At 44.6% G+C, this 17,199-nt stretch overlaps 2 protein-coding genes across 4 annotated transcripts in view; both read right to left on the bottom strand.

Annotated features, from left to right (window-relative positions):
- Positions 1 to 281: 281 nt before the first annotated feature.
- LOC134062361 (integumentary mucin C.1-like) lies at positions 282 to 11,879 on the bottom strand. Its single transcript, XM_062518350.1, has 10 exons — positions 11,857 to 11,879; positions 11,043 to 11,104; positions 5,941 to 6,275; positions 5,610 to 5,668; positions 5,331 to 5,488; positions 2,948 to 3,156; positions 2,359 to 2,417; positions 1,845 to 2,002; positions 1,677 to 1,712; positions 282 to 591 (listed from the first exon to the last, which is right to left on the bottom strand). Exons 2-10 carry the CDS (start codon positions 11,080 to 11,082, stop codon positions 485 to 487), a joined length of 1,161 nt encoding a protein of 386 aa, XP_062374334.1. The 5' UTR covers positions 11,083 to 11,104; positions 11,857 to 11,879; the 3' UTR covers positions 282 to 484.
- Positions 11,880 to 15,922: 4,043 nt separating this feature from the next.
- LOC134061963 (protein PHTF2-like) overlaps positions 15,923 to 17,199 on the bottom strand; it is a 65,900-nt gene continuing 64,623 nt past the window's right edge. For all 3 annotated transcript variants that reach the window (XM_062517813.1, XM_062517814.1, XM_062517812.1), the window contains one exon: positions 15,923 to 17,199. This exon is cut by the window's right edge and continues 1,060 nt beyond it. The gene's annotated coding sequence lies outside the window, so the exon portion shown is untranslated.

Here is a 17,199-nt window from a genome sequence, read left to right on the forward strand (position 1 = left end):
CTCTCGAATTCTTTTAAGCTGTCCTAGACTTAGGTGCTACTTGTAGGCTTCATGAATTATTTTTAGTGAAAGAAAAAATTAAGAGTCCTAAAGTTAGGAGTGAAACGCACATTATTTTTAGGAGTTTCTCCTAAATTCACCGGTTAGGAGCTACTTTTAGCCTTAAAATGATTTGTGAATATGGGCCCCGGAGTATGAATACCAAAGATCCTTGATTACTAATTAGTACAATTCAACTTCTTTATTATCAATAACCAACATACAGTTTCAGTGTACAGTGAGTGAGTGTGTGCGCGCGCATGCGTGTGTATGTGCACGTGTGTGTTTGTTAGGACTATATTGTGGCTGTGTGTGTGGGGGCTATATTTTGGCTGTGGCTAGGGCTGTGTGCGTGTCTGTGTGTTGCGCCTATATAATGGCTGTGTGTGTGTGTGTGTGTGTGTGTGTGTGTGTGTGTGTGTGTGTGTGTGTGTGCTCTTCTCTTCTATGATGAAGGCGCCTCCAATAGTAGGATCAAGAGAAGAGTTGTAGCGGCCACCATCGCCATAGAGGCTGCCGTGGCAACCATCGCCCCAGAGGCTGCCGTGGTCACTAGGAACAGAACGCAGCGTGTTAGCATAGAGTAGCTACAACATCGCCCCAGAGGCTGCCGTGGCAACTAGGTAGAGAATCCAGCATGTTAGCATCGCCCCAGAGGCTGCCGTGGCAACTAGGTAGAGAATCCAGCATGTTTGCATAGAGCAGCTACAATAACACCACAACACCACTACAACGACACCACAATAACGACACCACAACACCACAATAACAACACCACAACATCAACACCACAACAACGACACCACAACATCAAGCACTATTCCAATGTCAAGGATGCTTTAAAATTCTATTAAGTACTGAGTCCTTCGTTCTGAGAATTTCTGAGAACTTTCGAGGATGCACCAATAGCCGGTTTTCGTTTTCGTTTTTTGAACCGTTTTCAGTCCCTGCTCAGAAGAGCTAACGGTCTACTCAAGATATGCAGCGCAGATATGCAGCTCATAGTCCAGTAGAGTCTAGTAGTAGAGTCCTCTTGTAGTCTATGCAGCGCAGATATGCAGCTCATAGTCCAGTAGAGTCTAGTAGTAGAGTCCTCTTGCAGTCTATGCAGCTCAGATATGCAGCTCATAGTCCAGTAGAGTCTAGTAGTAGAGTCCTCTTGCAGTCTACGCAGCTCAGATATGCAGCTCATAGTCCAGTAGAGTCTAGTAGTAGAGTCCTCTTGCAGTCTATGCAGCTCAGATATGCAGCTCATAGTCCAGTAGAGTCTAGTAGTAGAGTCCTCTTGCAGTCTACGCAGCTCAGATATGCAGCTCATAGTCCAGTAGAGTCTAGTAGTAGAGTCCTCTTGTAGTCTATGCCAACTCTGTGCACAATGTCCTCCCATTGGAAATGAATGGTGTGAGTTTACGATAAGCTTGTGCTTTTGGACAGCAGCACATTGCTATGCAAGTACCGTATGGGTCAACCCCTCCTGGCGTAGCATTTGTGTAGCTTGCGTGTACTACGAATCAGCCCATATTCTGTGGAGGACTGGTTAGTTAGTGAGTGTGAGGGGGACTGGTTAGTGGGGGCTGGTTAATGGGGACTGGTTAGTTGGCCTCTGAAGACTGACTGGTTGGCATGAACCCACTAACCTGCAGATGAAGGCGTGTTGCTTGTGGTAACTGGCACTGGGGAAACAAACAAAACAAACAAACAAACAAATCTCAGTCTCTGAAAGTAACTGATGAACTAGTTTTCTATTCTGACTGCTTTGGCCAGTTGGCCAGTCGTATTGGGATGTGTCTCATGTCTGGACTAACCTATGACTGTTGCGTTGATAGACTCTGGAATCACATGCAGAGATACGTTTCCCATGGCAACGGCAGCTTTGAATGTGTCTCTCACTTTCTCAGCATCAAGAGCCTCTGATTGGCCAGAGTCAAAACGCAGTTCGGAGTCCGTCACGATGGAACCATTCCTACGCACACACACACACACACACACACACACACACACACACACACACACACACACACACACACACAATTTACACACAGAGACAATTCACACACACACACACACACACACACACACACACACACACACAATTTACACACAGAGACAATTCACACACACACACACACACACACACACACACACACACACACACAATTTACACACAGAGACAATTCACACACACACACACACACACACACACAATTTACACACAGAGACAATTCACACACACACACACACAGCACATTTATACACAGAGGCAATTCAGAGCTCCTGAAAACAATCTGCATGTACAGTAACTCAATCTGTTTTACCGACCTGAAGCCAAGCACAGTCAGCTCAATGAAGCCAGGAACGGTTCTGAAAATAGGCTCAACCTGATAGAACAACACACACACACACACACATACACACACACACAGAGAGAGAAAGGGAGAATTACTGAAACAGTTTTGACTTTATAACATTCCCTTGGAAGAATGTATGAACATGTCGACCTGATGAAGCAAATTAACCTTCAGTCTTCGGAGCATTAATTGACATCAACGTGTTATACAAATACCATACAGCATAGCATCAAGAACAGTTACCCACAGTCACCAAGAACAGTTACCCACAGTCACCAAGAACAGTTACCCACGGTCACCAAGATCACTTACCCACAGTCACCAAGAACAGTTACCCACGGTCACCAAGAACACTTACCCACGGTCATAACATCAAGAACACTTACCCACGGTCAAAACATCAAGAACACTTACCCACGGTCATAACATCAAGAACACTTACCCACGGTCAAAACATCAAGAACACTTACCCACGGTCAAAACATCAAGAACATTTACCCAAGGTCACCAGGGTCACCAAGGGAACTGAATAGAACCTTGGCGGACTGATCAGAACCTACCTGCTGCTTGGTGAGATTGACCCGGTCCTGGTACTCAGGAGAGGACTGGTTGAGGAGGCTGCTGGTAAACGTCTCATTGGTGGAGAAGACGAGGCCAATCACAGTCAGAGAAGGAGACGGCTCGCTGGTCACGTTCAAGGGTTCCGTTGTGTTCATAGTCACGTTCAGTGGTGATGTCATGTTCATCATTACCGTAGTTGCCTGCGCTGCTAGTGTGGTTGTGGACAGTGACACAGATCAACTCATTACAAAGAGGGAACCAAGTTAACACGCTGAGGGGTTTGGTCATGTGTGGCATATTCACATGTCTATGTTAAGTACTAGAATGCTCATCCAACATCTCTAACAACTCAACACACCCAACACTTCTAACGACCCAGCACACCTAACACACCCAACACTTCTAATGACCCAACACACCCAACACTTCTAACGACCCAGCACACCTAACACACCCAACACACCTAACGACCCAGCACACCTAACACACCCAACACACCTAACGACCCAGCACACCTAACACACCCAACACTTCTAACGACCCAGCACACCAACACCTCCTCTACCCCTAAATCCTTCAGCTACACTTTGACTAGTACTGAAGTTCTGCACTCCCATCCTCTGGTTGTAGTATTTATTTCTTGTAGTGTTTATTTGTCATAGTTAGAGATGCACCGATCGCTCGGCCGCCGATCAGAATCGGCCGATTTTCACGTGATCGGCCACGACCGGCGACCGGCCGGTCAGTCTGAGACATGCCGATTTTATGCCGGTCAAATGCACTCGCACCTACTTGTAACAACATCACACAGCTGAGTTAGCAAAGTTTGATGAAGCTAGCAAAGGCTAACACTCAGGGCTGGATAAAGCGCTAATGCTGAGTTTTTCTATGCAGCGAACGCTGTGCTTTGCCATATTGCGTGGAATTTACTAAGCTGTCACTAGGTTACGTAAACCGCGCACATCACCGCCCGTCTTTGCCGCTAATTGCGTGCTCACAGCTGAACCACAAGCGCTGTCAACAAGCAGCAACATAGCCACGGCAGGAATAAACATCGTTTTGCTTCAGTTTGCCACCTTAGCATGTATTCTTTCACACTAACACAACAACAAAGTCCGATTTACACATTTAGAGGTTTATTTCATTACCTTTTGTCTACTCACGCCTGTATGTTTCTTCTAAATTCGCCAAAAGTAAGCATTCTAACATGTCATACACTATCGCGACCGTGATACAAAACATATCATGTGTGGTGTCGTTGGAAAGCTGTGTTTCTCCTGCATGACGTTATGCCATCCAAATATGGACACTTCCTTTGTATCCGCAAGCAATCGCGAAAGTTCAAAGAAGAGTGTAGTAGGCTACACTGAGTATGCATGCCATTGGCTGTGTTTCAAGGCTGTTATCTCAAAATCAGTTTTTTGTAATTTTCCAACATCTCAGCCTATGTAGCACCTATACACAACTTTCCAGTTATACACATCAGTAGTCTGAAGATATTTACAGTTGGATATTGTATGTGAGAAGAAAAAAATAGTAGTCCTACAGTGCATTTCTAGTGTGTGAAATGAATGTCCCACACTGGGAATAGCCTACTGCAGCTGAAGAAGACTTGAAGAAGAATCTGTCTATTCACATTTTTTTTACCAGCCATTGATAAGTTGATTACATTTCTATATAACATGTTGTATTAAAGAAAGGATAGAAAATAACTCTAAATAATTTTGTGTGCTGTAAAGTGGTTAGAAGATCCAAATCGGAATCGGCTAAAATCGGTATCGGCAGGTCAAATTCTATGAAAAATCGGAAATCGTAATCGGCCAAAAAATTGCAATCGGTGCATCTCTAGTCATAGTATTTATTTGTTGTAGCATTAAGATCTACCTAAGTGTATCCTTTAGTAACCAATACGCATGGATGAGTATCACATTTGTCACAGATGCGTATCATGTCTGGACTAACCTATGACTGTTGCATTGGGATGTGTCTCATGTCTGGACTAACCTATGACTGTTGCATTGGGATGCGTCTCATGTCTGGACTAACCTATGACTGTTGCATTGGGATACGTATCATGTCTGGACTAACCTATGACTGTTGCGTTGGGATGTGTCTCATGTCTGGACTAACCTATGACTGTTGCGTTGGGATGTGTATCATGTCTGGACTAACCTATGACTGTTGCGTTGGGATGTGTCTCATGTCTGGACTAACTTATGACTGTTGCGTTGGGATGTGTCTCATGTCTGGACTAACCTATGACTGTTGCATTGGGATGTGTATCATGTCTGGACTAACCTATGACTGTTGCATTGGGATGTGTATCATGTCTGGACTAACCTATGACTGTTGCATTGGGATGTGTATCATGTCTGGACTAACCTATGACTGTTGCGTTGATAGACTCTTGAATCGCATGCAGAGATACGTTTCCCACTGCAACGGCAGCTTTGAATGTGTCTCTCACTTTCTCAGCATCAGGAGCCTCTGATTGGCCAGAGTCAAAACGCAGTTCGGAGTCCGTCACGATGGAACCATTCCTACCACAGAGCACATTTCACACAGACACACAGAGCACATTTCACTCACAGAGGAACACATTTCACACACAGAGGCAATTCAGTGAACTTATAACAATCTGCATGCACCAGTTTTACCCACCTGAAGCCAAGCACAGTCAGCTCAATGAAGCCAGGAAAGATTCTGAAAATAGGCTCAATCTTGTAGGACAACACACACACACACACACACACACACACACACACACACACACACACACACAGAGAGCGAGAGAGAGAATAACAGAAACAGTTTTGATTTCATACATTCTTTCAAGGGAGTGTTTTAAACATATTGAACCTTCAATCTTGACATTAGTTGACATAAACATGATATACAAATACACAAAGCTCATTTGTCATAACTACAGGAACAACTACCCAAGGTCACCAAGGGAACTGAATAGAACCTTGGCGGACTGATCAGAACCTACCTGCTGCTTGGTGAGATTGACCCGGTCCTGGTACTCAGGAGAGGACTGGTTGAGGAGGCTGCTGGTAAACGTCTCATTGGTGGAGAAGACGAGGCCAATCACAGTCAGAGAAGGAGACGGCTCGCTGGTCACGTTCAAGAGTTCCGTTGTGTTCATAGTCACGTTCAGTGGTGATGTCATGTTCATCATTACTGTAGTTGCCTGCACTGCTAGTGCGGTTGTGTTGGTTGGTGTTGACGTAGCTGATAGCATTGCTGGTGTGGTTGTGTTGGTTGGTGTTGACTTTAGAGATGGGGAGGTTGTTGTGCTCATCATAAATGCTGAGGGCATCTCAGCTGCAGGGTGAGGAATGATAAATAAATAATATATAATGAGAAGAAGAAGAAGAAGAAGAAGAAATAAATGGCAGAGTCCGTATCAAAACACACAGCAAAGCCCCAGTCACACACATCAGGACACAGAACCATGAGATACAGTATAGTAGGGTTTAGTCCCGGGACACAGAACCATGAGATACAGTATAGTGGGGTTTAGTCCCGGGACACAGAACCATGAGATACAGTATAGTGGGGTTTAGTCCCGGGACACAGAACCATGAGATACAGTATAGTAGGGTTTAGTCCCAGGAAACAGGATTCAGGACCATGAGATACAGTATAGTAGGGTTTAGTCCCGGGAAACAGGATTCCCGGGAAATATGATCAAGACTATTTCCCGATTCCTGGGAAAGGTTATGACGGGAAACAGAAAATAAAATAAAATAAAAAGCGCAAGGAGTTTGCTTCTATTATTGTTCTACGGTAAACGTTGATGCTTCAAAACTGCAGCTAACTTATACCCGCCCAACGAGCAGATGCAACAGTTTGAAGCTGTTAGTAGAGGCTACATCTGTGGAGTCGGAGAGAGTGTTTTCTATCTGCGAACATCCAAAACCGCCTTCAGCGCAGTCTATCGATACTCTGCTTCTTGTAAACTCCACAAGAAAATGAAGGGCAGGGTGAGAAATGAATTACTTACGGAACTAAAAGAAATATGTAGCCCAAGTTGACACGAGTCCAATGCAATGCTGATATTGCAGTGTTTATAGCCATTTATTTTGTATTCAGTTTTACATAGGCCGATTTCCCTGTCTTTTTACAGTGCACATGTAACCTGCGTTGTGTGAAACCACTGCGGTCCAGCCCTGCACACGCCCGGATTCGAACCCGCGAAACAGCAGCACCTCAGATCGGGAGTCGAGTGCGCTAACAATCCAGCTAAAAGCCCAGGCTACTAGCTTTCATGCCAGCAGCGCTCTTGAGGCGTCGGGGAGTGAGGTTTACTAACGTCCGACAAGCACAGCTAACTAGCTGGCATCCGTTACACAAGCACAGCTAACTAGCTGGCATCCGTTACACACAGTTGTACATTTCGGTGGATCATTTTCATTAAAAGTTGGACTTGTAGCCTACGTGTTTAAAAAATAAATACGCCTGCCCTGCCCTAATAAAGAAGTAGCCTATTTGGTTAACTTCCAGTGATTTCTATCCCCGTTTGCAGCCGCTTACAAATCTTAATAGCCACCGAATGTCATGGGTTTAGTTTAGAATGGTTTAGGAATCATTCAATGGTTTACTTGAGCAGATGTCGTTAGTTTGTATAATAGATTGCTATAAAATATTGTTTTTTATAAGGGCTGCCTAGATTTTCAGCAGAAGTCAAGTCACAGAGAATTAGCCCTCCTGTAGCTCACTTAATCACGCAGCAGAATTGATCATATCAAACTTTGTTGACTTACATAAACTGCATGCACTGAGACTGTGGGAACTATGGGAACTAATGCTGCTGCACTGAGACTATGGGAACTATGGGAACTAATGCTGCTGCACTGAGACTATGGGAACTATGGGAACTAATGCTGCTGCACTGAGACTATGGGAACTAATGCTGCTGCACTGAGACTATGGGAACTATGGGAACTAATGCTGCTGCACTGAGACTATGGGAACTAATGCTGCTGCACTGAGACTATGGGAACTATGGGAACTAATGCTGCTGCACTGAGACTATGGGAACTATGGGAACTGATGCTGCTGCACTGAGACTATGGGAACTAACGCTGCTGCACTGAGACTATGGGAACTATGGGAACTAATGCTGCTGCACTGAGACTATGGGAACTAATGCGGCTGCACTGAGACTATGGGAACTATGGGAACTAATGCTGCTGCACTGAGACTGTGGGAACTATGGGAACTAATGCTGCTGCACTGAGACTATGGGAACTAACGCTGCTGCACTGAGACTATGGGAACTATGGGAACTAATGCTGCTGCACTGAGACTATGGGAACTAATGCGGCTGCACTGAGACTATGGGAACTATGGGAACTAATGCTGCTGCACTGAGACTATGGGAACTATGGGAACTAATGCTGCTGCACTGTGACTATGGGAACTAATGCAGCTGCACTGAGACTATGGGAACTATGGGAACTAATGCTGCTGCACTGAGACTGTGGGAACTATGGGAACTAATGCTGCTGCACTGAGACTATGGGAACTATGGGAACTAATGCTGCTGCACTGAGACTATGGGAACTAATGCTGCTGCACTGAGACTATGGGAACTATGGGAACTAATGCGGCTACACTGAGACTATGGGAACTAATGCTGCTGCACTGAGACTGTGGGAACTATGGGAACTAATGCGGCTACACTGAGACTATGGGAACTAATGCTGCTGCACTGAGACTGTGGGAACTATGGGAACTAATGCGGCTGCACTGAGACTATGGGAACTATGGGAACTAATGCTGCTGCACTGAGACTATGGGAACTAATGCTGCTGCACTGAGACTGTGGGAACTATGGGAACTAATGCGGCTACACTGAGACTATGGGAACTAATGCTGCTGCACTGAGACTCTGGGAACTAATGCTGCTGCACTGAGACTATGGGAACTATGGGAACTAATGCTGCTGCACTGAGGCTATGGGAAGTTTGGGAACTAATGCTGCTGCACTGAGACTATGGGAACTAATGCAGCTGCACTGAGACTATGGGAACTATGGGAACTAATGCGGCTGCACTGAGACTGAGACTATGGGAACTAATGCGGCTACTCTGAGACTATGGGAACTATGGGAACTAATGCTGCTGCACTGAGTCTATGGGAACTATGGGAACTAATGCTGCTGCACTGAGTCTATGGGAACTATGGGAACTAATGCGGCTGCACTGAGACTATGGGAAGTTTGGGAACTAATGCTGTTCCCTGTTCATATTGAGCAGAATTGCGCTCTGAATTGTATCCGTGTTTATGTTTATGTTGGGTTTACTTTATGTGTACGGTATGTTTACATAGCAGATCGGACCGCGACTACAGACTGTCTGAACTAGTTTGACTGGTGCTTGTTTGACTAGAGCTGATATTGGATAAAGAGTCAACATCCTGCTTCAGTTCTGTCCAACCAATTACTATAACAGCTCAATAATAAACAGCAGGGCGTTGAGTGTGAATATCATTATGAAATATCTATGCAGTAGAGGCTGCATATTTATCTGTATTATATGAGGTTTATACAGGGTTTATACAGGGTTTTCAGAAATCAGTTAAAGCAGCATAATGTGGTTATTTTACCTGAAAGCAACAATTTCAGAAGTAAAGATACTACACTGATGTACACTATGGAGAACACACACACACACACACACACACACACACACACACACACACACACACGGAATACTACACTGATGTACAATATGGAACACACACACACACACACACACACACACACACACATAGAATACTACACTGATGTACAATATGGAACACACACACACACATAGAATACTACACTGACGTACAATATGGAACACACACACTCTCACACACAGAATACTAAAGTACACTGACGTGCAATATGGAACACACACACACATAGAATACTACACTGACGTACAATATGGAACACACACACACACACACACACACACACATAGAATACTACACTAACGTACAATATGGAACACACACACACACACATGGCTGAAAGTGTTGGCACCCCATGCTAAAGTTCACTTAAAAAAAATCATCTTTTGGAAATTGATCGTAATGCGTTATTTAATAAAATGAGGAAATATCCAATCTTTAACAACACCAATTTTCGTTGTGAATGAATAATCTATCATTAATAAATAAATGTTCTTCCTTAAAATACTGGAGTCATAAGTATTGGAACCCCTATGTTAACCCTATGTGCTCAATTCTCAGAGAGGCAGGCAGATTTCTATTTTTAAAGGCCACTTATTTCATGAATCCAGGATACTATGCATCCTGATAAAGTTACCTTGACCTTAGAACTAAAATAGCCCCACATCATCACACACCCTTCACCATAGCAAGAGATTGGCATGGTGTTTTGTTGGTGCAGGGTGTTTTGCAGGGTGTTTGATTTCAGTCTTATCACTATTCAGCTGGAGGAAGTTGTTGGCCATCCAACTTTTGATGTCTTCAAGACAGACCAGAAGTGATTGTATGGAGTCCCTAGATTTTAGAGGCAAGTACAGCTGAGAGTCATCCGCATAAAGGTGAAAAGAGATGTTATGCTTTCTTATGATGTCACCCAGTGGGAGCATGTACAGGCTGAAGAGCATAGGACCCAAGATGGACCCCTGGGGGACCCCATACGAGACAGGAGCAGATGAGGAGGAGAACTGACCAATGGACACAGAAAAAGTCCTACAGTATGTGTGAGATAGGAACGGAACCAAAGTAGTGCAGATTCCCTAATGCCCACCAGCTGATCAAAGCGGGTGAGGAGGATGTTGTGATCAACAGTGTCAAAAGCGGCACTAAGATCCAGTAATAACAGAATAGCATTGGCACCTGAAACTGTTTCAGTGCTATGCAGGGGTCTGAAACCTGACTGAAAAGGTTCTAGTATGTTGTGGGTGGCCAGGAAGGGAGTCAGCTGTGACAGAACAGTTTTTTACAGAACTTTAGACTTTTTTCCAGAACTTTTTAACTATGCACTTAGTAGTGATATAAACAACCTATGCATTTAGTTTTGATGAAAACAACCTGTCCGATATGAGTGGGTAAAATCAGACTTACCAAGTATGAAAATGACCGTCATCAGGCTCTTGGCGTCCATGTTCTTCTGGCAGCTGGTTACTCTGCGGAGGCCAAAGGACATTTGATTTCAGTGAAAACTGGTGACCTTCATATGGATGACCTTTATTTAGATGACCTGTCGGTGTGAACTGTAACATTTGCCATTTACCCCAGTTAGATAAGCCTTCTCTTCTCAGTAACCCTGCTTGACACAGTTAGCCTAGCTTAGCATAACTCACTGGAAGTGGGTTAGACCAGTTAGCCTAGCTTAGCATAACTCACTGGGAGTGGGCTAGACCAGTTAGCCTAGCTTAGCATAATTCACTGGGAGTGGGCTAGACCAGTTAGCCTAGCTTAGCATAATTTACTCAGGGGTGGATGACAAAGTTAATTTCCCAAAGTTGTGTTCCTTTAATGTACGAGTCACATACCAGACTGTGTGTGTGTGTGTGTGTGTGTGTGTCCACCTGACACCTTGCGTCTATAGCACCATCACTTACAGTAAGCCTGATATCAGAAGCAGGCTGTTCAAAGAGGGAACAGCTGGCTTTGTGTGTGTGAGAGTGAGCGAGCGAGGTTCCTTACCTGTGAGTTTCACCTGTGTGTGTGTGTGAGAGTGAGCGAGCGAGGTTCCTTACCTGTGAGTTTCACCTGTGTGTGTGTGTGAGAGTGAGCGAGCGAGGTTCCTTACCTGTGAGTCTCATCTGTGGCGAATGTTACAGCTGAGTGAGTGAGTGTGAGTGTAGGTGGTGTGAGAAAGTGTGTGTGTGTGTGTGTGTGTGTGTAGGTGGTGTGAGAGAGTGAGTTCCCCTACCTGTGAGTCTGTCCTGTGGCAAATATTACAGCACCAGCATCTGAGGTGTGTTTTAGATCCAGACAAGCGCCACCCTTTATGGATGCTGCACTGCTGCTGTGTGTGTGTTTGTGTGTGTGTGCGAGTGTGTGTGTGTGTGTGTGTGTGTGTGTGTGTGTGTGTGTGTGTAGGTGTGTGCGAGTGTGTGTGTAGGTGGTGTTTTAGAGGATGGTCCTGATGAGGCTCCACCCTTTATGGATGATGCACTGACTACTGCTGGTGTGTGTGTGTGTGTGTGTGTGAATGAGCAAGCCAATATTTATTGTTCACCTGGGAACTAATATTTAATGTTCACCTGGAAAAACAAGTCAATCTACACACACACACACACACACACACACACACACACACACACCTACCTGTGTGTTTCCTTATTTGATAACAAACACATATCCTCAAGATCTGATGGAAGGTAGAGGATGACAGGAACATATGACTAATTAGAATGACTACTACGTAGGAGCACTCACACACACACACTCACACACACGAAAATATGACTTTAACTAGAATCATTGCTATGTAGAAGCAGATACACACACACACCCACAGGAAAATGACTTTAACTAGAAGGACTATCACGTAAGAGCACAAGAATGTTATTCACATTTGAAATGTACAATTGTAACGTCCCTGAAACAAAACTGCGTCAGCATTCTGCATATGCAAATATGACTCCTGACTTACTGGCTATCACACACATGCGCATACACATACACACACACACATACACACACACATACACACACTGCACACATAGAATGAGACGACATTCAGATCGTTAACAGCTGACGATGTGTGTGTGTGTGTGTTTAATATCCACGTATAAGTAGACACTACGGTGTGTGTGTGTGTGTGTGTGTTAATATCCACGTATGAGTAGACACTACGGTGTGTGTGTGTGTGTTTTAATATCCATTAGTAAGTAGACACTACTACGATGTGTGTGTGTGTGTGTTTAATATCCACGTATAAGTAGACACTACGGTGTGTGTGTGTGTGTGTGTGTTAATATCCACGTATAAGTAGACACTACTACGGTGTGTGTGTGTTTAATATCCACGTATAAGTAGACACTACGGTGTGTGTTTGTGTGTGTGTGTGTGTGTGTGTGTGTGTGTGTGTATGTGTGTTAATATCCACGTATAAGTACACTACGGCAGGGCTATTCAATTAGTTTGTAATAGGGGCCAGTTCATGAAGTATCACAACTGAAGGGCCCTGCACTACGGTGTGTGTGTGTGTGTGTGTGTGTGTGTGTGTGTGTGTTAATATCCACGTATAAGTACACTACGGCAGGGCTATTCAATTAGTTTGTAATAGGGGCCAGTTCATGAAGTATCACAACTGAAGGGCCCTGCACTACGGTGTGTGTGTGTGTGTGTGTGTGTGTGTGTGTGTGTGTGTGTGTGTGTGTGTGTGTGTGTGTGTGTGTGTGTGTGTGTGTGTGTAATATCCATGTATAAGTAGACACTACGGTGTGTGTGTGTGTGTGTGTGTGTGTGTGTGTTAATATCCATGTATAAGTAGACACTACGGTGTGTGTGTGTGTGTGTGTGTGTGTGTGTGTGTGTGTGTGTGTGTGTGTGTGTGTGTGTGTGTGTGTGTGTGTGTGTGTGTGTGTGTGTGTGTGTGTTGATATCCACGTATAAGTAGACACTACGGTGTGTGTGTGTGTGTGTGTGTTCAAGAGAACATAGAATGGATGAATTGAGTATTGCACTGTGTTCTCTGATGTTAGAAGAAAAAACTCAACTGCAATTTTACCAACCTTATTAAAACCATATATTTAGGCTGGGTATTGAAATGGTCCTTTTGACTCAATGGCGCCCTCTTTGGCAGCCACAATTGAACTTCAATGGCTATGCGATGTCACCACAGCAGGCTCTTTTCTAACTCGTCCATTGTTTAGTGGCTATTTCTAAGTTCAAGATTTTCATATGAAGGAGGGCACAACCATGCCTCATGTTCATGATAGCTCTTTGTTTAGGCACAACCTCTCATAATTCATGAAAACCAAGAAAAAAATGTTTTCCATTCTACGTCTCCTTTAATATCCACATATTAGACCTTACGGTGTGTGTGTGTGTGTGTGTGTATGTTAGTACTACGGTGTGTGTGTTAGTACTCCTCACTGTAACTCCTCCCCTCCAGTCTCCTGACTGTGAGGTGGTGTGGCATCAAAATGAGCCAGAAGTGAGGATGGAGGCGCTATTTTAGAAGGTGGAGGTGCTCTTTTGGAGGGTGGAGGTGTTCTATTGGAGGGTGGAGGTGTTCTTTAGGAGGGTGGAGGTGTTCTTTAGGAGGGTGGAGGTGTTCTATTGGAGGGTGGAGGTGTTCTTTAGGAGGGTGGAGGTGTTCTATTGGAGGGTGGAGGTGTTATTTTGGAGGGGGAGGTGCTATGTGGAGGGTGGAGGTGCTATTTGGAGGTAAAATAAATATGTTGTGTCGCTTTAGACATTTTTGCTCATTGGTGTCAGACTCCCCTGCTGAAAAGAACAGCTAGAAACCAGATTATGCTGGTAGCTGGTTTTAGCTGGTCTTTGCTGGTTTGCTTTGCTGGTGTAGCTGGTTAGGCCACCAGGTGGACATGCTGGTGTGACCATCTGAGGAAGCTGATCATGCTGGTGTGACCAGCCTGTGGTGTGGGATACAGCTGGTGTGAGATGGTCATGCTGGTTTGCTAGCATATTTAGTACCACTTACATACTAAACCAACTCCAGATGATGTCACTGCTTCTGTTTGAACTGTCCGGGAGACGGTGTTTTTTCCTCTCCTTGCAGGAAGTGGTTTGCTGGCATTCTGCAAGTGTCATCTCCCATATAACAGGATAGTTCAATACTAAGCATCTCCCATAGGCCCCCATATAACATGATGCATCTCCCATATCTCCTATAGGCCCCATATAACATGATGCATCTCTCAAATCTCCCATAGGCCCCCATATAACATGATGCATCTCATATCTCCCATAGGCCCCCATATAACATGATGCATCTCATATCTCCCATAGGCCCCCATATAACATGATGCATCTCATATCTCCCATAGGCCCCCATATAACATGATGCATCTCATATCTCCCATAAGCCTCTATATAACATGATGCATCTCATATCTCCCATAGGCCCCCATATAACATAATGCATCTCATATCTCCCATAGGCCCCCATATAGCATGATGCATCTCCCATATCTCCCATAGGCCCCCATATAGCATGATGCATCTCCCATAGACCCCCAAGTGTTTGCACTCAATAAGAGTATATGTAAGAGTATAGATGTCGAGATACACTGTAGGAGTTTAGTCAATTAGAGTATAGATTTCGATATAGAAGTGTTTTGTAGGTCAGATTTAGTTTGAGTGACTGTCTTCCTAATCAGCAACTGATTGGTCGTTGACGCCCCCTCATCAGCTGTGGACATCAGCCCAGGGTGGAGGAGATGACTTCACACACACATGATGCCTCTCATTCGTCTTTTTATCGATCCTCCCTTCCTTCCTCGGTCCTTGTTCCCACTGATCTAGATAAAGAATGATGGGGCGGCAACAATGGGATAGCCTATCCAGTGTTCTTTATAGATCAGTGGGAATAATGGGATAGTCTATCCAGTGTTTTATAGATCAGTGGGAATAATGGGATAGCCTATCCAGTGTTCTTTATAGATCGGTGGGAATAATGGAACAGTCTATCCAGTGTTGTTTATAGATCAGTTTATAGATCAGTGGGAATAATAAGATAGTCTATCCAGTGTTGTTTATAGATCAGTGGGAATAATAAGATAGTCTATCCAGTGTTGTTTATAGATCAGTGGGAATAATGGGATAGTCTATCCAGTGTTCTTTATAGATCAGTGGGAATAATGGGATAGCCTATCCAGTGTTGTTTATAGATCAGTGGGAACGAGCTGGAGGACCAAGGAAGGAAGGGAGGGAGGGAGGAAGGGAGGAAGGGAGGGAGGAGAGATAAAAAGAGGAATGAGAGGCACCCACATTTTCACAAGAACGGCAGGACACAGCGGTGGTCAGGAACAACTCTTTAAAGCATTTCAAAATAAAAGTTTGTGAAGCTTGCAGATATACATTCATTTCCAGCCTGAATAAAGCAAACCGAGACCGAGACAAGAACATGAGAACGAGAACATGGGAACTAGAACATGAGAACTAGAACATGGGAACTAGAACATGGGAACAAGAGGAGAACTTTGGTCATCTTCAGACTGTCCTGTGCCAATCAACGCAGGAGGCACACGCTGACGCTGAAATATGGGACACACACACACACACACACACACACACACACACTTCCGTTGGTTCCTCTTATTGCAGCAGGCCGTGTGTACCAGCTGCATGGGCTCTGGATGTCTTCTGCTCCGTGGGCAGATCCGGTTCAGCACACACACACACACACACACACACACACACACACACACACACACAGTGTGCGTGTTCACAAGTGCTCCACTCACACACATAAACTAACACACATGTATACACAATCTATGCTTTTGTTTTTGAAGTGGACACACACACACACACACACACAATCTAAAGCAGATTCCACAGACGTGCACATAGAGGCTCCTGGCCACACGTTCTGGCTGCAGGTGAGAACGGCACACTGGAGAACACAGGCCCGTCAACTTATTGCTTCTGCAGTGAAAACATGTGATGTCACTTCCTTTGTCTTCTCTTTTTCAGCTGTGAACTGACGGACCCAACGGAATAAGAGAACTCCTTCGAGTACCGGACCCAACGGAATAAGAGAACTCCTCAAGGTACCAGGCAGCTGTGCATCAGTGTTATTGCGGAGTTGGTATTTGTGTTCCTTCCACCAGCGCTGCTTCCAAACAGTGATTGACTAAGTGTGGCGCACACAGTCATGTGTGGATGGAGGACCACGTCAGCCAGAAAACCAGAGCCTGAGCAGGAGATATAGCTTATTGCAAATACTTGAGAAATAATTGCACATTGTTAAAATAACTCGTTTGTTCAGAACCCTGTCTCCAGCCTTTATTTGTGGAACTTTTTGTTTGTGGAACCCTTTCTTTAGGAAACCGTTTGTCTATGGAACCTCGTCTCTATGGAAACCCTTGTCTACGGAACTATTTGTGGAGCCTATTCTCTATGGAAACCCTTGTCTGTGGAACCCTTTATGGAATCTGGTCTCTATGGAGACCCTTGTCTGAGGAACCCTGTCTTTGTGGAACCCTGACAAGATCCATCAAGATGAAGAACCATTTCTGCTCAGCGGTGTAAGTTATAACTGCCCCACACACACACACACACACACACACACACT

The sequence above is a fragment of the Sardina pilchardus genome, chromosome 17 (assembly GCF_963854185.1).
Source record: "Sardina pilchardus chromosome 17, fSarPil1.1, whole genome shotgun sequence".
Taxonomy (NCBI): Eukaryota; Metazoa; Chordata; class Actinopteri; order Clupeiformes; family Clupeidae; genus Sardina; species Sardina pilchardus.

Coding starts and splice junctions, on each gene's coding strand:
- LOC134062361 (XM_062518350.1), bottom strand. CDS start 11,082: ATGGACGCCAAGAGCCTGATGACGGTCATTTTCATACTTG. Junction 3,157..5,330: donor TATCAACGCAACAGTCATAG/GTTAGTCCAGAC, acceptor CAACCACACTAG/CAGCGCAGGCAACTACGGTA. Junction 2,418..2,947: donor TCAATCTCACCAAGCAGCAG/GTAGGTTCTGAT, acceptor TTGTTCTATCAG/GTTGAGCCTATTTTCAGAAC.